The sequence below is a fragment of the Sarcophilus harrisii genome, chromosome 1 (genome assembly GCF_902635505.1).
Source record: "Sarcophilus harrisii chromosome 1, mSarHar1.11, whole genome shotgun sequence".
NCBI classification, from domain to species: domain Eukaryota; kingdom Metazoa; phylum Chordata; class Mammalia; order Dasyuromorphia; family Dasyuridae; genus Sarcophilus; species Sarcophilus harrisii.
In genome coordinates this window covers 49,906,772-49,929,290 of record NC_045426.1, presented here as the reverse complement: position 1 = coordinate 49,929,290, position 22,519 = coordinate 49,906,772, and the positions used below count along the sequence as shown (strand labels likewise).

The 22,519-nt window shown below is 37.7% G+C and overlaps 1 protein-coding gene across 3 annotated transcripts in view; it reads right to left on the bottom strand.

Annotated features, from left to right (window-relative positions):
- FANCD2 (FA complementation group D2) overlaps nt 1-22,519 on the bottom strand; it is a 59,568-nt gene that overhangs the window by 22,606 nt on the left and 14,443 nt on the right. For all 3 annotated transcript variants that reach the window (XM_031954970.1, XM_031954975.1, XM_031954977.1), the window contains 17 exons: nt 22,076-22,163; nt 21,178-21,282; nt 20,591-20,691; nt 20,284-20,389; nt 19,205-19,240; nt 18,416-18,559; nt 16,021-16,155; nt 13,623-13,754; nt 12,623-12,733; nt 10,159-10,268; nt 7,360-7,417; nt 6,558-6,677; nt 6,263-6,339; nt 5,720-5,866; nt 5,002-5,099; nt 4,620-4,735; nt 3,313-3,421 (listed from right to left, as the gene is read on the bottom strand). In XM_031954970.1, the coding sequence (XP_031810830.1) occupies nt 3,313-3,421; nt 4,620-4,735; nt 5,002-5,099; nt 5,720-5,866; nt 6,263-6,339; nt 6,558-6,677; nt 7,360-7,417; nt 10,159-10,268; nt 12,623-12,733; nt 13,623-13,754; nt 16,021-16,155; nt 18,416-18,559; nt 19,205-19,240; nt 20,284-20,389; nt 20,591-20,691; nt 21,178-21,282; nt 22,076-22,163 (1,793 nt within the window). The remainder of the gene's footprint in view (nt 1-3,312; nt 3,422-4,619; nt 4,736-5,001; nt 5,100-5,719; nt 5,867-6,262; nt 6,340-6,557; nt 6,678-7,359; nt 7,418-10,158; nt 10,269-12,622; nt 12,734-13,622; nt 13,755-16,020; nt 16,156-18,415; nt 18,560-19,204; nt 19,241-20,283; nt 20,390-20,590; nt 20,692-21,177; nt 21,283-22,075; nt 22,164-22,519) is intronic.

Here is a 22,519-nt window from a genome sequence, read left to right as displayed (position 1 = left end):
TTCAATCCTTTCACAATTGCCCCAGAAAGTGGATCCTATAGGCTTTAACCCCCCTTTTCTAGATAAGGGTGTGAAGATCCAGAGAGGTGAAGTGTTTCCCTGGCTTAGCAGTTTTTCCTCATTACAAATTTTTCTTCTGTTGTAAAGGCCATAAAAGAAACAAAAGCAACAATCTCTATGAACGATCTAACACTAATTGTTTCCCAGGAATACAGTATGTGATTATCTAGAAATCTGGCTTGAAGTAGCTTAACCAAAAAAATAAAATAGATAATTCACTTATTAGTTATCTTTTATAGTCAAGATATTATGCTAAAAACTGGGGTTACAAAGATTAATAACATCAATGTAGTCCTCTTTCCCAAGGACTTTGTCATTTAAGCAGGGAGACAACATTTTCAAACATACAAAAAACACAAATTGAGGTAGGAAAAGTCTTCTTTCATATTCAAGATGCTTTTCAGCAGAGGGAAGAGGAGAGGGGGACAGCTGAGATCTGAGCAAGCTGTGGAGAGGAGGCAGGGCTTTCTCTGGATGAGGCAGGCCCCACACAAACAGCTGGACGTTTGGTAATATATGATACAAGATTGGGAATAGCTGGTAGCCTCATTTGGAGAGAATATACAATGCATAAGGGATTAAAATAAGTAGATTAAATCCTGACTGAAGAAGGCCTTAAATGCCAAAAGAATCTGTATTTTACCCTAGAGACAACAAGAAAACATTGAAGGTTTTTTAATGGGCAAATAATAGGGTCAGGTATTGGTATTAGGAAGATTATATTTCTAGCTGTATGAAGGATGGATGGGAAAAAGGGCTTTGGAAGCCAGGGGTGGAAAAACTGGAAGAAGTTATCATTAGATGACAGCCCAGGTGAGAAGGAATAAGGGATCCTTCTATGATGCTGGTATATATATGGAGATGATAGGATGGAAAAATATAGCCAGAGACGAAACTGACATCTTGGTTGCTGATTGGTCAAAGAAGAATCAGGCTTCAAATCTGAGTGACTATGAAGATGGTGATGTTGTCAACAAAAAAAGGGAAGTTGGGAAGAAAAGCAGGTTGAGGGAAAGATAGTTGTACTTTGTATATGGTGGCAATTAGGTGGTATTGTAGATAGAGAGCTAGGCTTGAAATTAGGAAAACCCAAGTTCAAATCCAACTTCAGATATTAACTACCTGTGACTCTGGGCACAGACAGAGCTTCCAAAACTGTAAAATGAGAATAAAACCTCTCACAGGATTGTTGGGGGAATCAAGTGAGATAGTATTTGTAAAGCACTAAACATGGTTCCTGGCACATATTAGGCATTTAGGAAATGCTTATTTCCTTCCTTCCTATAATCTCAGGGGTTATATTTTTCCCCAAACTTTAAATCTTCCCCAGCCCCTAAGATAGTGCTTTCCCCATGGTGAGTGGTTGATCTCTTGAAAGAATGAACAAAATCAGAAAAAAAAGAAGCATGAAAGATTTTTAAAGTTCAGAAAGGAATATGTAAAAACAGAGTAATCTTATCACTATAAATTTAGTTTTTTTTCCAAAATATCTGTAAGTAACAAGTTTGTAGTTTTACATGGGATCCTCTTTTTTGTTCTTTTTATATTAGAATGTGTCTGCTAAGAATTCATTCCAGGCTCTGTAAGAAAGGAGTACTTCTATTTACCAAGATTTCTGCATATTTGTTTGATCTCTCCCTCCTCTGTCTTCCAGCAGATTGCCCGCACAATCTCTCACTCATCTTCAATTTCATTTTATCTACTGATCTACAGTCTACAAACATACCTAGGTCTACTCAATGCTTTAAAAAAATTAATCTCCCTTGACTTTATTACCTCCTAAAAATCATTTTTTCTCTATTCTCCCAGAGAAATCTATCTACTCTTTGCTTTCACCATCTTTTCACTCAGTCACCTCTCGGCTCTCTGGAAGCTGACTTCTGACTGCACCTCACCACGAGGTGGTTCTCTTCAGAATTACTCTTGATGACTGAAGCTGAAGCTCTTTTCTCACTCCTCCTTTTCTTCACTAACATTTCTGGCCCCTGACTCTTCTTGGAGAGTCTTGCCCAAATTGCGAGGTGCAATTTCGACTCCTTTCCTGGGTCTTCATCCAGATTCTGCTCTCTAATTACAGATGGACTTCAAGACTGTCCTAGGACCTCTTTTCTTCTCTTTGTGGCCACATCAGCATCCAGACCTAATTACCACATCTATGCAAATCTCCATATTCAGTTCTGGGTCCTCCTGAGGTCTAATTCTGCATGACAAAATGCCTATCAGACATTTGGAATTGGCCACCTTGCAGGCATCTCCAAGTGAACATACACAAACCTAGAACTTATGATCTTTCACCACAAAATCACTCTTCCTCTGAACTTCCTCAAAATTCTGCTGAGGCTATCACCATACTTCCAGTCCCCTGTGTCTCTGCCCTCTTCAGGGCCTCACTCTCTATCATCCCATACATCTAAGCACCTCCCAAAACTTAATACTTCTACTTCCGTAATGGCGCTTACATTTGTCCCCTTTCCCTCTCATACCCTTGTCCAGGGTATGAGAAAAGGTCTTCTCCAGACCTTTTCAAAAAATCTTGAGTTACTGCAATAACCTCCAAATTTGTCTGTCTTAAGTCTTTAAACTTCCAGAGCTGTCTAAAGGATTTTCGTCTGACAGCGTCATTTCCCTAATCAAAAAATTTTAGTGGCTGTCTATTAAGCTTTGAGGTTAAGTAAAAAACTCCTATGTTTGGCATTTTAAGACTTCACAATCCAGATCCAAACTACCTTCCGAGCTTTATTCTAATTTACTCTCTGATCCAATCCAAGTCTTCCTTGCTTTTCCTCATCCACGCAATACTTCACCTCCCATCTCCATATCTCGGAACAAGCGCTTCCTGCACCTGTAATACACTCCCTTGCTCACCATCAGCTTGAATAATCCCAACTGAAGTATCAATTTCTTGATTTCTTCCTGCTACTCATTCCTTCCCTCCCAACATAAGCATGTATTTATTCTGTATATATAGTTTGCCCAAGCTGACATGTACATGTTGTCTGTTCCAACAGAATTTAAGCTTTTGGAGAGTCAGGACTGTTTCATTTTGTCTTTGTATTCCCAGCCCCCTACAAAGTGCATGACTCTTAATACATGCTTAATAAATCAAATGCTTGTTGACTACATGAAAGGTTAAATAAATTGCTACCTGCCGTCTCCTCCCCTGTGAAATGGGGGGCTTGGCTATGATTGTGGATATGAGGGAACAAATTCTCAGAAGAAAAGGCAAAAAGGGTCCCCAAGCTAAGAAATCACCTGCCAAATAGTTCTCAAGCAGCGTCTGTAACTCTGTGATGTGGCGTAGGCGGATCAGCACTTTCCCCTTCATCTCAGCTGACTTTTGTTGACAGAAGGCATTCACAATCTGAAAAAGCCCAGAAGACACCCCTTCTGTGAGCTACATGAAAATAATGGCTAATAATAATGCAAGTTATTTACATTTACAAAGCCATTTATGTAATTTATCTCATTTGAACCTCACAATTCGGTGAAGTATGTGCTCTAGTCATTATTACATTCACTTCAGAGATGGGAAAACTGAAGCCCAGAACAAAGAGTGACTTGTCTAGGACCATACCCCCTTATTAAGCACTGGAGAGGAGATTAAAAATCAGGAATCTCTCAATTCCAAGCTCAGTGCTCTTTCTACTATCCCAAACTGCCTTTTAATAAATAAACACTAACCAGGACCTCAAGGATTTCTTAGTTGTCATGTTACTGAGCTGCTCAAGATTGAAAAAGCCATGTGGACAGACAGGCCTTCTTTGCATAGCATAGTAGACAGGGCTAGATTTGGAGCCAGAGAGACCTCAGTTCAAATCCTGTTTTATATCTGGGCCTAATTTTTTCTTTCTATAAATTGAGGGATCTTGAAGATGATTTCTCAGGCTCTTCCTAAATCTAAATTTATGATTTAGATTAAATTTATGATCTTAGCATCCTATATTTCTCATGGCATAGCCACCTGTGTACTTCTATTATCCTTGCTCTATGACCAACTAGAAAATTCCTGAGGACAAGGACATTTCTCTTCTACATCATCTGTGTAATGACTCACACATTCTAAATGCTGCAGTGAAAATGGTTTTTGAAAAGATGCTATGGACCCACCAGACAGAGAGTATAAACCAGGTGTGGTCACTGGCCAATGAAGTGGAAAGCCACTTCAATCCCTTCACCTGTAAGACAGGTGTCGAACCTCACAGGATTATGGCGTTAAAAAAGAACAAATGTTAAGAGACTTGGGAAGTAAGAAAACACTGCACAAATATTAACTGTTATTGCTGTTATTAACAATAAATAATTGTCCAAAATCTAAGGAACATAAAATGGAAATATTTCCCAGTATCAGGGGCAAGGAATGGAGGCAGGTTAGGCAGAAGCAAATGTGCTAACAGGCTACCTCCTGGAGTACCTTACAGGGCTATTAAGTACAAATCCATTTATTAAACACCTCCTGGAGGCAGAGCACAGAACTTGCCATTGGGAAAGTAAAAAGTTTACATCAAAGAGATTCTGCCTTCCAGGATCTCTTTCATCCTCCTCAGTAGTTGTATGCCTACCTCTCGGAACCAGTTAATAACAAGGAACAAGAGTGAGCATCTAAAGGAACGCTCTTGTACAGACAGGGATGCTAGCTTCTCTCCAAGGTCCAAATCAGTGAGATATAAAGGACAATCTGAAAGAGAAGAAAAAAAAAGTTTCTCCTTTCCTTCAATTCAAACTAAAAGATCCAGACTGTGCTACCATCAGGAGCCGATCCAGTTTTTTACTTGCTACCTTTCCTCACTCTTGCCAAATTATTTCCCTTTCATCTCAAGAATAATTCTTTTTCATAGCAAAGTAACTTTGTTACCATGCACAGGGATGTCCCTTTATCCTGAAATCTACCAAAAAGATCAAAACAGATTAAAGAAAAGTGGGACCCAGGGCTTTTTTGTGTACCTAAGAGACCATCAATCTCCTCCAAATCTCCATGTTGTTTCTCCACACAAAGTCTCAATAACCGGAAATAGGGCGATAGGCACACTGGAGACACTAACCTAGAAAAAAAAGAGCAAAGACGTTTCAGCTTCATTTTACAATTTCATTCCCAAAATATAATTAAGGAAGTCCAACCACTGGTAACAAGGATTTTGCAAGAGAAAGCCAACTAATGTTAGGGACTGAAGACCAGGTAAAAAGTATGTGCTTATCAAATATTGCCTGGTCTTACTGAAAGTAAAGGGTGAAGCTGACACCAGAAAGTTCAAAGGAAAAAGGGAAAGGAACGGATAAGCACTGACTAAAGAAAACTGCACATCATATTATGTTCTGCTCAGTGAGAGGGACATACAGTTTTCCTGGATGAGGAACAAGGAAACATCCCCATTTCTTTCATCCTTTTCATTGCTACAAACCTAGGAAAACCATTCCTGCTCAAAAGTTTAAGGACTTTCAAGAATTATGGACTTCCCAATGTACATTAAAGACATAAACAGGAGGCAGCTAGGTGGCGCAGTGGCTAGAGCACCAACTCTGAAATCAGGAGTACCTGAGTTCAAATCTGACCTCAGATACAACGCTTTCTAGCTGAGTAACCTTGGGCAAGTCACAACCCCAATTGCCTCAAAAAAAAAAAAAGACATAAACAGGGCTTTGGAAAATGAGAAACTTCACTGACTTTTGGTCTTGGTCCTGAAAAGTCATTGCACCCATATCGCTCTTGAGATTTTGATGCAGGAGAAGTGGCAGAAGATTGATGGCAATTCCATCCTGACTCTCATCTTCATCCAGGCCATACAAGGCTTTGACCGGGAAGGGATAATCACTGCAGAGAAAAGAACCACTTCATGTTCTCAGGATCAGGTAGTAGCTGAGGGTAGGAAAGGATCACATCAAGTCAATGAGCCAACACTCCTCTGATTTGGGAGAAGAAGGAAATGACATAGAAACACCTGTCTGACCAAGAAGGAAACCAACACCATTGTGGGAAACTCTTGTTACTTAAGATTCCAGCTTGGGGAATGGAAGGAAAATAATCAGGGTATTGATTTTTAAGAAGATATTTGAAAAACCCTGCAGTTCTCACAAGCCACCAAATGCCAGATGTCTGGCACCAATAATTGGGAGGAGGGGGGCCAGAAATAATGTGAGGGAAAGAATATGAAGGGGAGAAAAATCTCACAAGAAAATGAAACCAAGCCAGGGGACAGAGAGCACTTACCTAACTTTTGGAAGAGCAGAAAGGTCCACCACAAATGCATCCTGGAAGTCATTGCATATGGTCTGTTCAATCCATTCCTTCACAAGACAAAGAAGCAGGAGGTTTGGACAATAGGCCACAAGAAATGGCACAAATGAGGATTGAGCTTAGACACACCTAATTCCTTTCCATCTCTGTCCCACTTCACCAGCCCCCTCTAATTTTCTGATCAGCAAGGATCATCTAAAGGACCCACAGTTAGAGAGCCAGCCTCATGAACCACTTGCTTGAAATGATGCAGAAACCTTGGCCATACCAGAGTTTTTGGAGGCAATTTTCCTTTTGCAATCAGGCTGGCAAATTCATCATAATACAGTGCAGAGGCCTGGGGAGACTGTTCACTGCAAGAGTGCACCAGTTGTAATAAAGAGGTCATCTATGGAAGTAGGGAAAAAAAAAACAAAACCTCCCTGTTTACACGTGAAAAAACAATCACAACCCCCACTACCCTCTTATCCTCCCTAACCAAGTCCCTGCCCTAAGTCCTCCCAGTAAAATGTTATGGGGGTGCTCAGTCACATTTCCTTCCAAAACTATCAATATCTTCTCATAAGGAAAACCCCTTGCTCTGGTCAAGAGTTTGTTTCATTTCAAACTAACTCTACAGAGCTGGTAAATGATGACTGAATCAAAGACTGAGACCTGGAAAGGACCTTGGAAACCATAAAGTTCAAAGCCTTCATTTCAAAGATAGCTCAGAGATCATAAAGGGACTAAATGTCAGAGACGAGATTTGAATCTGAGTCTCCTAACCCAAGACTCTGCTGCTGCCTCCTGAAAAGACCTTCTCATGCACATTTGGAGTCGATTAACAGCCCATCTCTATCCCTGTATCAGCTTCACTTGCAAAGCTCTTTGTTCCCTCATCTCCCAGGGATGTATGTACTTTTCCCCAGAAAAATAATGTACTTTTTCAAAGGTGCCATGATAATCAACAAAATAATGTAAATTCATGTACTTGGTGAGTGGAATCCACTCTTCCCTCCTTCCCTGATTTAGCTGTGAAGGAACCATCAAGCATCTATTTATGCTTTCTTATAAGCAAATAGGTCACTTACTTGTTTGCAGCGCTCACTGCTCAGTTCTGTTCCATCTGAGGTGGAGCCAGAAGCATCACTTTGGAAAATAAGAAATAATCTCATTTCTTGTTTTTCCATTCAGTTAAACAAACATTTATTAAGTAACTTCTATCTTCAAGTCTCTACTAAGGTTCTATTCTGACAGGGCTTGAAAACTTTAAGGATGGGGTTTAGCAATAGTTGTTTTCTGTTGAACAAGGATCAATCACACTAGTTAAATTTGAAGAGACAAATTATTAATAAAAATGATACAAGATATAAGGATTTAAAAAAAAATAGTTCATGGAACCTATACAAAAATTGATCATGTATTACACAACATAAAAACCTTTAAATCAAATGCAGAAAGGCAAAAATAGTAAATGCATTTTTTTTCAGATCATGATGCAATACAAATCACAAAAAAATAAAAGGATGGAATGTCTAACCTCAAAGAGTTTACAGTTCAGTAAGAATATCAGACATAAGAAAAATAGTGATGACACAGGTTAGAATGGAATCACATACACAGGAAAGTTCAAATAGAAGAGCACCAGAGATTTGTAGTAAGAATTGTTACTTTTATTTGAGAAGAAAGGAAAGAAGAGAAAGCCTACCTGAAAGGAAGAGAAGGATTTCAGCAGGCAGTGATATAGGAGTGATATGTGATTTAGAGAGAGGAGATGGCATGGGCAAATGCAAAGAGGTTAGAAGGAAAGAAAAGACTGAAACTAGATTGCTGCAAAATTCACTTTGGCTAGCAAATAAAATATATGATGATAAATTGTGTGAAGTGAGGCTGAAATACTAGATGTAAATCAGATTTCAGATTTCAGAAGACCTTCAATGCCAGGTTAAGGTTTCTATATTTTACTTGGAAGGTAATAGGAAGCCATAGAATGTTTTAAAGCTGGGAAATAAGTTGGTGAGACCCATGCCACAGAATGATTACTTTGGTAAAAATGTGAAGGACAATGCAAAAAGCGAAGATGGGAAATAAATAGGGAAATCAAGTAAGAGCTAATTCTAACAGATGACATTCATCCAGGTCCTGCACAAGGGCAGCTGAAACAGAAATGGAAAAAACCAAATATTGCAGAGATAGAACCAAAAAACTTGAGAGCTTGTTGGATATGGGGGTGAGTTAATGCCTTCAAGTGCCGCCGGGATATGTGCCACAATGTCAGTGAAAACAGGGAAGTTAAAAGCAGTGATGGTTTTGGCAGAAAGACAGTGAACTCAGTTATACAAATGTGATGTAGATTATTTTGCCACAAATAATTCAACGGAACCTATTTTTTCCTGAGAGGGATAAAGGTGCAGGCAAAGGCTCATGGGAGGTATATTCAACACAAGCTGCTGCACTGAAAATCTTTATCAAGATAGGTCCACCAATAACTCCTAACCAAAGAATATCATGAAGAATAAATAAAAGAATTATTACTTCTTTAACTCTTTTAAGGTTTACAAAATGTTTTTCCCACAAAAATCCTGTATTTATGTAGGCTGCACTATTAGGAATAATCACTCTTACATATAAGAATCTGAGGTAAAATGATTAAGTGACTTCACACTCACAGAGCTAACAAATGGCCACACTAAGACTTAAATGCAGCCCTCCTAAATCCAAGTCTTTCCACTACAGCCTCAGAGGCTCTAAAAGTATCTCCTTTTCTGAGCTCTTAAAAACATCCTGACAAAGTAATTCCAAAAAGTCACCATGCCCCAAGCTCATCACCTTGTTGCCCCAGTTCCTTTGTTGCCATTTGAAATAGACCAGAACCTGGAAGCCCAATTTTATAAATACAGCATGAATGGAGTAACAACCACAATGTCACAGACAAGACAAAAACAGCATTGCAAAAATGTCAATTCTTATTATATCGGTCAATGCTGAGGGAAAAAAAAAAAAAAAGTGAGATGCTGGGAAAAGAACAGCAGAATATAAAAGGATGTTGAGCTGTGAAAATTTCTGGGGGGGGGGGGGGGGGGGGGGGGGGGGGGGGGACCTAAACCCTATACAATCTCTAAAATAACTATACAATTTCTGGATACATAGCTCCCAAGTCTGAATTCCCAATTTATAAGTCATTTTGCATAAACTAGAATTTACTGCTTGGTTTTATAAATTCATTTAATAAAGAAAGGGGAAAATGAGCTGCTGATTTCCTTCTATTTGTACAGAAGTTAAGGCCTCCCCAAGGGTAATTTTTCTCTAGAGCAAATAATTGGTATGGCTTTTATTGTACCATGAACATGTTTATAAGAGCTATAACTAGTAACAAACTCTTGCTTGTTTAACAAGTTAAACAAACTGAACTTTTTCTCTTATTTGTGAAAACAGTAAAATATGTCACTGCCCGATTTGTACAAAATAAAAACAAGAGTTAGACTTTGAGTGGGCCAGTGTGGGAAGGTAATGATGCTCACCTTTCATAGTATCTTAGAGGCAGGACATATAGAACATGGAATCTTAAAACTGAAAGGGACCTTACTGTTCATTTAATCCAACCATTCATTTAATGGAAAGAGTTTGAGAGATTTTTACAGTCATACAGCTAATTGGTGTCAGAACTAAACCTATAACCAATATTCTCCTGACTGTCTGGGGCTTTTTCTACTATACAATCCTCTCTTTAATGTGAGTTACAGTTCTCCTTATGACACTCACTAGCTCTGACTAAAAACAGAAAGGTGGGTTAGAGGATCTCAAGGTCCTCATCAATTCTATGATCTTAAGACTATAAGGACAATTCCTAACTTACATCTTTGAGAGGCACAAACTCAGCCTGCTCTCACCTGTCTGCTGCCATACTACCCACCATGGTGATGGCACCAATTATCCCAATTAGTTTGTATTTGAATACAGTACTAGAAAGCTGCTTTCGAATCACCAGGTACATGTCATCCTGCAAAGGATACAGAAAAATAAAGAAATGGTTAGTTATCCTTATTAAGCTATTAACATGTTTTCCAATACATAAGTGAACATGGAAAATTAAAGTAACTTCTTCATTCATATATAGATATACATACATGTGCATAAACCCAAACATAATTTTTTTTGGGGGGAGGAGGGGAGGCGGGGGAAGCTGAGGCAATTGAGGTTAAGTGACTTGCCCAGGGTCACACAGCTAGGGAGTGTTATGTGTCCCAGGCAAGATTTGAACTTAGATCTTCCTGATTTCAGTACCAGTGCTCTATCCACTATGCCACCTGGCTGCCCCAAATACATGATTTTTCTTTTTTTTTATTTTAAGTTTCTTTCTTTCTTTTTTTTTTATTAAAGCTTTTTATTTACAAAACATATGCATGGGTCATTTTTCAACACTGACCCTTACAAAACCTTTTGTTCCAAATTTTCCCCTCCTTCCTCCTCCCCCCTCCTCTAAATGAAGTTTGGCAACTCAGGCTCACACATTTGCCTGCCATATCTAGCACTGAAGCAAGACTATGATTATCTTTGGAGGTCTATCTTTCAAGAACTAGTTAGCCCTAGCTAGGATTATCTCTTCTTACCTAATGATATTGGATTAATTTTCCTAAAAAACAGCTTATGTTACACCTGACCCAGCTTAAATACTTTTCCATAACTCCTCATTATTTACCAAGTTAAGTCCAAACTCTTCTCCTGGCATTTAGATGCTTCTGTGTTTTGTTCTCTTCTTCCTTTTCAATCTCACTTTTCTTCCACTGTTCCACTCTATGTTCCAGATGACTTGTACTAAACTCAAGGTTCCTTGAACATATTCTTCTGTTTCTCATGGTATTCTCCACCAAGAAAGCCATTCTCTAACCTTCATCAACTGAATGTTTGCCTGTTCTTCAAGGCTAAGCTCAGATAGAAATCCCTGCCTTGAAGTCTTTCTTGAGTTTCTTCTTTCCTTGCCAGAAGTAAACTTTGTTTTCAACTTCCACGGGCCTCTGTACCAATCTAATCATATTAGAATGCTTCAACTACTGCCTTTTTAAATGATTTGTGCACATTTTCTTTCCTTTCTATATGTAAGGAAAATTTCCCTATAAGTTCTGTGAGGATAAGGGATTGTCTTATATTCTTCCTTGCATCTTCAAAAGCACTTTGCACAGTATCGAAGTACAAGCTCTAGCAGGATCTACTATATTCGAAAGGCTTTACATAAAGTCATGGTGACAGACTGTCTCCTTTCTGACGATCAATTTAGCTGAGTAAAATAAACTCATTCCCCCTAGGCTAGCTAGTTGGTCATTAATTCTTTGGCCTTCATAACCCATGAGAAAGAAAAATAAAAATGGTCCCTGGCACTATATGGTGCCTTCTGTTTCTGCAGTGGTATAGTGGCAGAGGATGCTAAAAATTTAAAAAAAAAGTCTATGACCACCATAAATACTGTTAGTATGTTAAATTTAAAAGCCTGTCCTGTCTTGCCCAAGGATCAATGACCCTAATCAGTTCATGTGGTTTAATGATCTTTAAGTTGATGATCTTTGATCTACACATCCAGCCCTCATCTTTCTCAGTATCGCAAAACTGCCTGATGGCCTATTTTGAACTCAGTCCCATCTGCAAGCAATCTACACAAGATAATAGTTAAACCTATGGGAATCAAGAGAAAGAGAGACAACATACAGGGAAGGAGGGAGGGACAGAGAGAGACATAGAGATAGAGAGACACTGACAAAGACACACAGAGAGAGACAGAGAGAAAGACAAATACAGAAAGACATATAAGAAAGAGAGAGAAAGGGAGGAAAAGGGCAAGGGAGAGAGGGAAGGAAGGGAAGGAGGAAGAGAAGAAGAGAGAAAGAGAGAGGGAGGGAAAGAGAGAGAGAGAGAGAGAGAGAGAGAGAGAGAGAGAGAGAGAGAGAGAGAGAGAAAGAATATACCACAAGTAAAAAGGAGAGGGCTAAGCTTAGAACCTTGGGGAACATTTACATGGGAAGTGTGATGTGGATAATGAACCAGCAAATGAGACTGAGGAATATCAAGAAAGGCAAAAGGAGACTAGTGTCATAAAAGCCCAGAAAAGAGTGAGCTAATGGTCCCTAATGCAGCAGAAAGGATGATGATAGAGAAAAGCAGGTTTGACCATTAAGGAACTACTGCTAATTTGGAGAAAGCATTTTCAGTTTTCAGTTGAAAGATGAGATTGGAAGTCAGAGAGCAGTGCTTGAGAGGAAGGAAGTTGAGACAGTTTATATGGATGGCTTTTTCAGAGAATTTGGCTGGAAAATGGAGGAGAGCTACAGGACAACAGCTTTCTCCCACTATGGTGCCTCTTACCTGAATATGGCTGCTGTCTTCATGTCCCTTGCTAAAAGCCAGTGTACTAAGAATATGGAACAGTTTTCGTATTTGAGAAGGGGTCAAATTATCCAGGTAATCCAGAATGCCCTGTGAAGGAGAAAACCCAGAGTAATCAGATCATGATGTACAGGAATTACCACTTTCTAAAGATCAAGGTGGATCAGCCGCCTATGAGGTACAGTAGAAAAACTCTAGATTTGGAGTCATACCATTCTTAATCTAGCTGTCTGGGGCTCAGTTTGCTAATCTGTGAAAGAAAGGAATTGGACTATATCATTTTGGCTAATAACCATTGGCTAATGGTTAAATACACATATATATATGTGCATATACATATGTGTATGCATGTAAATGCACCTAATCATACATGGGTTCCTAAGGCAGTGCAAGAAATTCTAGTCATAACAGTTGATGGTATAGATTTAATCTCAGATTTTCATTTGCAAGTGGAGATTTAACTGAAGACCTCAAGCCATTGATTAACCACGAGGAAAAACTGCCTCTCACTGTAAATCAAGCACAGCCTCTAAGCCCATTCCCACCCAGCTTGACTCACAGTTCAGTCTGCAGCTGTTCTGAAAGGCTTATTCTGTTGCTTCATGCATGTGTTCTACCTCCTCAAGCAAATAATTGGATATAACTGGAGAGGTGGAAGCAAATTCCATGATTTGACCAAGGTCATACAGGCAGGCAATAAGTGGCAATTGCCACTCAAACTCTCAGGTCTTGAGACTCCAAATTCAGAGTTCTTCCCAAAAGTGGCACTCTTCCCCTAAGCATAAACACTTAATCCTACTTATGTAACAGCTATGTGACTATGGGCAAACATCTTTATCTCTTCTCTATTACCCCCATACCCCAAAATACTCTGCATACAAGAGAAGGCACTAAAAAATGCACTTAAACTAAAAGACATATCTTCTCAAAAATGTGCAAAGATGAAGTACATTCCAGTATTCAGTGGAGAGAAAAGCACCTTCACAAAGACAGCATACAGTCTCACAGCAGACAGATTGAGAACCACCAACTCTGAGAGCACCTCTAGAGCAATATCAACTTCAGCATCATTCCCACTGCAGACATGGGTCACTAAAGCGCCAATTACTTCCTGCCAGTAGAAATGTAATTAAGAAAAAGTTAAACAAAAAATATCATGCAATCATCTTGTACCTGTCAATTCTCCAATTCATATATTTTTTATACCCCAGAAAAACTCTATATCTAGCGTGTCTCAGTGATGGTCACATTATCTTTATTTATTTTTTATTTTAAAATAACAGCTTTTCATTCTCACTTTTTGTTGTTGTTTGCTTGCATTTTATTTTCTTCATCATTTTCTTTTCTGCTTTGCCTTGATTTTTCTCGTACAGCAAGATAATTGTATAAATATGTATGCATATATTGGATTTAACATATCTTTCTATTATGTTTAACATTTATTGGACTACTTGCCAGTTAGAGGAGAGGGGTGGGAGAAGGTGGGGGGAAACTGGAGCACAAGGTTTTGCAAGAGTTAATGTTGCAGAATTATCTATGCATATATTTTGAAAAATAAAAAGCTTTAATAAAAAATAATAGCCTTTTATTTTAAAAATATATGCAAAGATAATTTTCAACATTCATCCTTGAAAAATCTTGTGTTCCAAATTTTTCCCCTCCTTTATCCCACCCCCTTCCCTAGACAGCAAATAATCCAATATATGTTGTTAAGTATGTACAATACATATTTCCACAATTACCATGTTGTACAAGAAAAATCTTATCAAAAAGGAAAAAAATGAGAAAGAAAACAAAATAACAAAATAAGCCGCCAACAACAACAAAAAGTGAAAATACCATATTGTGATCTATATTCAGTCCTCACAGTCCTCTCTCTGGATACTCAACATGATTTTTCCAGCACCATTTTCATAATCTCTCCCTAAAGAGTTACAGCTGCTAAAACTCACTTCATGGTTCATGTTCATGAAAGGGAGTTTTGGAAAGTTTCTTAACCTGGGATCCATGAGCTTAAAAATTGAAAACTATATTTTAATATAATTGGTTTACTTTGTAAAGTTAAGCATTTAAGAATATTATCCTGAGAAAGGGTCTAGAGCCTTTGCCAGATTGACCAGAAGTCAAAGCACAAAAAGAGGAAGAAGCTTGGTCTTGCAGTTCATTTTTTTTTTTAATTATAGCTTTTTAATTGACAAAACATATGCATGGGTAATTTTTCAACATTGCCCCTGGAAAAACTTCTGTTCCAACTTTTCCCCTCCTTCCTCCACCCCCTCCCCTAGATGGCAGGTAGTCCCAAACATGTAAAATATGTTAAAGTATATGTCAAATACAATATATGTATACATATTTATAGTTATCTTACTGCACAGGAAAAATTGGATATAGAAAGAAATAATCTGAGAAGAAAAACAAAAATGCAAGCAAACAATAACAGAAAGAGTGGAAATGCTATATTGTGATCCACACTCATTTCCCAGTGTCCTTTCACTGGATGTAGCTGGTTCTGGTACTGCTCAATTGGAACTTATTTGGTTCCTCTCATTGTTGAAGAGAGCTACATTCACCAGACTTGATACTCATACATAATTGCTGTTTAAGTGTATAATGATCTCCTGGTTCTGTTCATTTCACTCAGCATCAGTTCATGTAAGTCTCTCCAGGCCTCTCTGAAATCATCCTGGTAATCATTTCTTACAAAACAATAATATTCCATAATATTCATATACCACAATTTATTCAGCCATTCTCCAATTGATGGGCATCCATTCAATTTCCAGTTTCTAGCCACTACAAAAAGGCTGCCACAAACATTTTTTGCAGTTCATTCTTAATTTGTTGGTATACTTTTATTTTTTTCCCCAAGAAAATATGGGTCTGTATCCCAAAGAGATCATGAAAAAGGGAAAAGGACTCACATGTGCAAAAATGTTTTCAGCAGGTAGATTTCAGAAAGGCTTGAAGAGTCTTACACAACCAGATGCTAAGAAATGTTGAAAACTATTTTTGCATGTATTTTGAAAATAAAAACCTATTTTAATTAAATTTTAAAATTAAATTAAAATTTTAAAAAAGTAAATAAAAAAAAAGCTTGAGGCTCAATAAACATAATTAAAATTTGAAACTGTCTCTTTCTTATTATCACATTCTCCTTCTAAAATGATCTGATGATCCCTGCTCTACTGAGCCAAATTAAAAAAAAAAAAAACAACAACCACCATACTTCAGTTTAGAAATTAACTGATGTTTATCGTTGCAGCCAAGCTGAGAAATGCTGTGATAAAACTAATCAATCTACTGCTAAGTGTGAAACATAATTTTTTCAAATAGAAGAATTCTAATCCATCCCCATTTTTCCCTGTGTTCCAGAATACCTGCTGATAATATGTGTCAAATGACACAAAGGCATATTTGTAAAGAAGGCTGCCAAAAGAAATCACACTTTGTTCTGTGGAGTGCAGCAAACTCTGAGCCAGTGATAAAATGGATGGAAAGACATCTCTGAGAACCTGAAAGAAAAACAGTCAACGGCCTATGGAAAAGTCATTCGACTTTTTGGACCTGAAAAATAGTTAACATTAAACTAGTGCTTAAAGGGTTACAAAATGCTTTAATATAAACTATTTATTTTGATTAGGGTTACAATAACCTTATGAGACAGATCAAAGATTTAATAACAAAATTTCCCCTTTTATACATGAAGAAAATGAAACTGAAAGAGACTGAATGACCCATCTAAGAGTAGAAAGCTAGATGTGGGAGGGTAAGGGCTCAATGCTGACTGACTCAAGGCTACTGTAATTTCTATGACATCAGACCCCGTAATTTGCTATTTTGGGTTTCTCTTCTCTGGACTCCACACACTGCCTGCTTTTTATCAGAAGGGTTCCCACCATCAGGACACTAAATCAATGTCTTCTTCACCTAGTCTGCTTGAAGATTTAAAATGAAACCAAATTTCATAAAACTGCTTTAGCCCAAAAAGACCCAGGAGAAAACTGATGACTTTCTTCAAAGAATAAGGAATACCTTAGGCAGAATTTCTAGGAAGTTGAATTGTTAATTTCATTCTCAAGATCGGCAAAATCCTTATTGATACTTAGAAAAATTCAGTAAACATTTAATAATGGAAAGACTGTGAAAAAAAAATAGGCACAATGCATGCTTATAAATGAGTCCAACTATTCTAAAAAAGCAATTTGGATTAATGCTTAAAACTTAATTAAAGTGCCCATACTCTGTGACTCAGAAATATCACTGCTAGGCATATAATCCAAAGAGGACAAAAAAAAGAAGTTCCCATATTCATCAAAATACTCTGAGAATTACTTTTTTGTGGGAATAAAGAAATAAGAACTAGATTTTGTGGTGCAAAAATACAATAAAATAATTTGGGGTCATATGCAACTATCAAAATGACAAATTTAGAGAAGTACCAATCAATAAGCATATATTAAGTATCTATTCATGTTCCAATATGTACGAGGATACAAAGATAGAAATAAAACAGGTCCTGCAAGGAGTTTACATTATACTAGGGCAGACATACTCATATAAAAGTATATACAAGGTAGATTGGGGGAAATGGGGGTGAGGAGTAGGCACTATCAAGTGTGGGACATCAGGAAAACTTTTATGTAGAAACTTGTGCTGGCACTGAAATCTGAAGGAAGGGATTATAGAAAACAGAGTGGAGGATGTAGATAGTGTATAGATATAGAAATGGAAAACCCAAAGGAAAGCCAAAAGGCCGAAAGGGGAGATAGAGGCTGATTAGTTTGGCTGATCCATTCTTTTTCTTTTTTTTGAAATGAAAGGCTCAATGGATAGGGGCAGAAAAAAGAACAGATTCAGAACTGTAGTGACCCAAAAACAAAAGCTATCAATACAAGATAGATGTTTTTTAAATGGCAGACTATGGCTTTTGTATTTTATTCTAGAGTTAATGGGGAACCATTCTATGCTTCTGAATGGAGATGTGATATAACTGGATCATTGTTTTAGGAATACTATCAATTAGGTAGCTGTTTGGAGACAACTGGGAAAAGAAGATCAGAGGCAAAGAGATTCATTAAAAAGTAGATGAGAAACAATGTGGTCCTGAAAAATGGAAGAAATTGAGTTAAGAGGTGGGAACAGATGCAAGAAATGTTATGTCAGGAGAGATTCAACCAACTTGGCATCTGGTTAGATATAGGAGGATGAGAGAGAAGAAAGTAAGAGTTAAGGATGATTCTAGGGTAATGAACCTGGGTCACAGGAAGGGTAATAGCACCACAAATAGAATAAGTTTAGAGGGACAAGCCTGGAGAATTTTCTGTCTCAGACACACTGAACCTGATTTGTTTATAACAGGCCTTACAGGTAGAAAGGTCTAGTAGACAGCTGATGATAAGTGTTACATAAGCCAAAGAAGGCAAGAGTTTCTAAGAAAAAAGTGGTGATCCCTAGGACAAAAGCTGCAAAGATGTCAAGTGAATGAAGGCTACAAAGGGCAGCTAAAACACATAAAGATCCTTATACTGGAGAGGAAGATTTCAGTAAAGTGACAGGATTGGAAGGCAGACTGTAAGTGGCTGAAACACAAGGGAGATAAGAGAAAACAGAAGTAACAAGTGCAGACAACGTTTTCTAGGAGTCTGACTGGTAAAAGAAGAGGCACAGGACCATCCATTAGATACAACTTGAAGCCTCTGAGCAGAGGCTGGAGGTGCTTGTACTTGTCAATATTATGACCAGGAGTTTGGCGACTTCATGTCTGAAACTTACCGACATGTATGTGCAGAATGTGTTCTGAAGTAGCTGCTCCGGGATGCAGCCCGACTGAACCTTGTTTCTCAGCACTCTCTCAATATACTTCTTGCTTTGAGTGTTTACACTATAGATGATCAGAAGCATCAGCAGGTCAAGAACCTTCCACAAAGAAAATGACAGGGAAATGAATCAACTTGCAAAGAGCCAACAAAACAGCTAAACAGAAAGCCCAAAGAGCCTCATAAGAGACACCTCCACTTTTAGTGTGTGAAAGGAGAATGAGGAGCCAGCAGAGGAGACAAAACAGTCCAACAACTAGGAAGAGAGGCAGCACGAAGTTCTGGTTCTCTAAAGGAACCAGAATCTCGAGAAGTAGAGCAGGTCTGGGGTTAGTACAATTGGCTTTCGGGCAGGGCCTGAACTTTTAGTTCTATTTTGTCAAATTTCCATTTCTAGTGAAATAAAGAATGAAGAGCACAGGGAATGGGGCAGTACATAAGAAGGAAGTTTAGAGAGATGTCAGTTAAGTAGGAAATTTCTCCTTGTCTTTGAGGGCAATAAGTTAGATTCATTTAGAATTTACAACTTTTAATTTTTGGTCAGTCAAGGTTCATTATAATTACAATGAACAAAAAAATGGAAGCATACTATCTGAGAAGTCACACCCCGATGACCTGAAATCATCAATAAAGTGTCACTACAGAGTGAACACAAACCACCAAAATGACTATGTTTCTAAGAAAGGCACAAATTATTCAAACCCAAAATGCATGTGATTAGGGAATTATGGTACATAAATGTCACCTTGTGATCAGACACAGAATCAATGTTTTCAATTGCCTAGAGAAAGAACAAAAATAAAAGAGCATTTAGAAGTAGAATGCAGCATCTTATTTTAGTTCAGTGTTCCCTCATAAACACAGCTGACAGATAGTACCTTGGGTTGTTATTTATTTCTCTATATAGAGGTGCTCTCTCTCCAACTAGATTACAAAAGATACTGACCCCAAGTTCAAATCAAGGCTCCAATACTTCCTCTTGGAGGAGCTTTAGGGATGTCCCTTAGCCTGTAGCCATATGCGTGTAATAGTGATAATAACAAGACACAATCTACCTCACAGTATTACTGTGAGTGAAGGACTTTGTAGATCCTAAGGAGCTCTATCAATGTGACTCATCACTATAGAGAACTATCTAAGTCTTCTTAGGGCAGGAACAAGATATTACACTTTTTTGTATGCCTAGAGCCTAACACAATAGCCATCACCCAGTAGGTATACAATAACTATCTACTGATGATAAAAGGAAACTAACATAGAGAAGAGAGTCTTTCTTCCTGAGCTGCTCTTTCCACTCACTTTTCCAACTAAAAGCAGTTAATTTTTCTCCCAGTCACTAAATCTTTAAGTTGAATTTCTTTTTATAATACTTCTTTTTTAGGACTATAGAAAACCATTACCAAATCTCATCTCTTCTTTCACAACATCTATAAAATTAGTGCGTTTTCAAATTATACTTTCTTCATCTTATTATCAATTTCCAGTTTCCATATGGGCTACAGAAATCTTTGGAAGGTGGAAAGATAGTTAAGTGTAATGACTAAAAAGAAGTCAATCTCTCTGGTTCATTTCATTCTAAGTTAATAAAACCACTAGCCTTTATATAAACAGAGGGATTAGTTTGTCTGGATCTTATCCAGGCATCTTTGTAACTGGCATTACTTATCTGCATAATAGTAGACTAAAATGTATAGGGACAGCAGAACCCAAAAAGCTGATTTTTCTGGGTATCCAATCCATGAGCCTAGTGGTCTCTAAAGAGACATCGCCTAAGCAACTGGGCTAACCCACTACAAAGGTCATGTTTGAGGACTTGCTACTTGCCTTAATCCATGCTTCTGAAATGGCTCTCTCGTATCGAACAGCTGACTTGATCACATCAAAGAGGAGAGAAACACAGTCCTGATGGCTATTTTCTTGATTTCCAGAACTTAAACAGAAAAAAAAAAAAGCCCATGTCCTTCTATGTTTATGAACCATAGCATTCCTCTCTACCAAGCTACAACGAGGCTGTTTTCAAGAGACTGTCTAGCTAAGCAGCTTGCCTTTCAAATGTTACTCAGGACAGTGACTTCCCTGATAACCAAAAGAAAAAGTGACCAGGAAAAAGAGATGTCAAGGACTACTATACCTCATAAGACCTTTATTTTTCAACTTGCTCTGGGAAGTTTGCAACTGAGGTGGCAAAATACAGTATTCTAGATCCAACTTTTTCCGAAGCTCAGAAATCACCTGTAGAAAGTTAAAAGATTACTGGTATGTTCTAAGCATTTAAAATGAATAAGCTCAAACCACTAAAATGACATTGACTTAAGTTTGAGGAATTCAAGCAGTTAAATAAATGATACAAACTCTTTTTTTAAATATAAAAACTTGATAATAAGATGCCAGAACTTTCAAAATGCTGTGATTGATATTCTATAAGAAGAGAACAAATATGAGAATATAACCAGTAATGTTATTTTGTACTCCCAAATGCTACCTTACCTCACCAATCAGTCTGAAGGTAGGGGTAGAGAGAAGAGTAGGGGAAACAAACTCATGGAAAGATAAGCAGATTTTTTTTTTTTCTGATTCTTTGATTATGAGTAAAAACTATGTTTTCAAGTTTCTCTTCCATTTCAGCATAGAAACTCCCTAAAGGTTGAACCCAAATCTATAGATGTTGCAATGTTTAGCAGCATCTTAGGTAGCTGGTGAGCAAATAAACCAATGTACCTCTAATGCATCTGTGACCGTCACCGCATGAAGAATGAACTTGATTATCACAGGTAAATTTTCCAGTGTCACAGCAGATAGTTTAGTCATCACTAAGTGGCGCACCTAAAATGGAAAACAAGACTACCTTAGCCTCTCAAATTCAACACTCAATCCTATCAACTCATGGGGAAAAAAAAAAAAAAAAAAAAACAAAGAAAAAAATTTCTCTTTGCCTTGCTTTCCCCATATGTAAAGTGGGAAGAAAAATATCTAACTCTTAACTGAAATTTCTAAATTACCAAAAAAGTAATTACTAAAAGTATTACATAAAATTCAGGTATTTAGAATATTTACTACAACTACAAAATCAGCAATCTCTTTTCTTTCTGCCCTAATCTGAGTATAGTTTTTATATGCCTCACTTGCCCTGAAGTTTTAATAATAAATAACAAGGTAAGGTACTTTCCAAAATACAATTTTTCACTGGTGACTTCCTTTATTGTTTTGTTTTCGTTTTTCTGGTGAGGCAATTGGAGTTAAGTGAGTTGCTCAGGGTCACACTGCTTGTAAGTGTTAAGTGTCTAAGGTTGCATTTGAATTCAGGTCCTCCGATTCCAGGGCTGGTGCTCTAACCACTGTACCATCTAGCTGCCCCTACAGTGACTTTCTTAAAAAGTAGTTGTTTCATATTTACTAGGTAACTGGTCTACCTGCCATCTAAGGGAGGGGGTAGGAAGCAGGGAAAAAGTTGGAACAGAAGGTTTTGCAAGGGTCAATGCTAAAAAATTACCCATGCATTTATCTTGTAAATAAAAAGCTATAATAAAAAATAAAAAAAATGAAAAATTTTTTAAAAAGTATTTGTTTCTTGAAAAAACTGGCAGACAACTGGCCCTCATTCTCTCTCCTTCCCTACCTTAGACAGAAGCTTTGGATCAAGGCGGAGGCTAGAAAGCACATCCAGGATGGGAACCGTCAGCATTGTATTCTTCACCAGAAGGTCACTGTGTACAAGTAGCAGTAATTACATAAGAAATTAACAGAGAAATAAGTGAATGCACACTTGGAAAGATCTCCCTCCCTTTAGAATGCAAGCTTGGATAACATTCAGGCTCAACAAAGGCTATTTCTATTTCAAAGAGTTGAATTAGTAAACCACCAAGGTATGCAAGATGACTACAGAAACCCCACTCTGGAACAATGTGGTAGATTCAGGGGAAAAGAAGAAATACTACCATAATATCCCCTCCGTTTTTACAAGGGCTTAAACTGACAAAGTAAAATCTTGCTTTTAAAGCAAATAAAGTAGAAAATTTCTTTCCCTCCCATTAATCCATAGTCTTTCCTCAAAAAAAAAAAA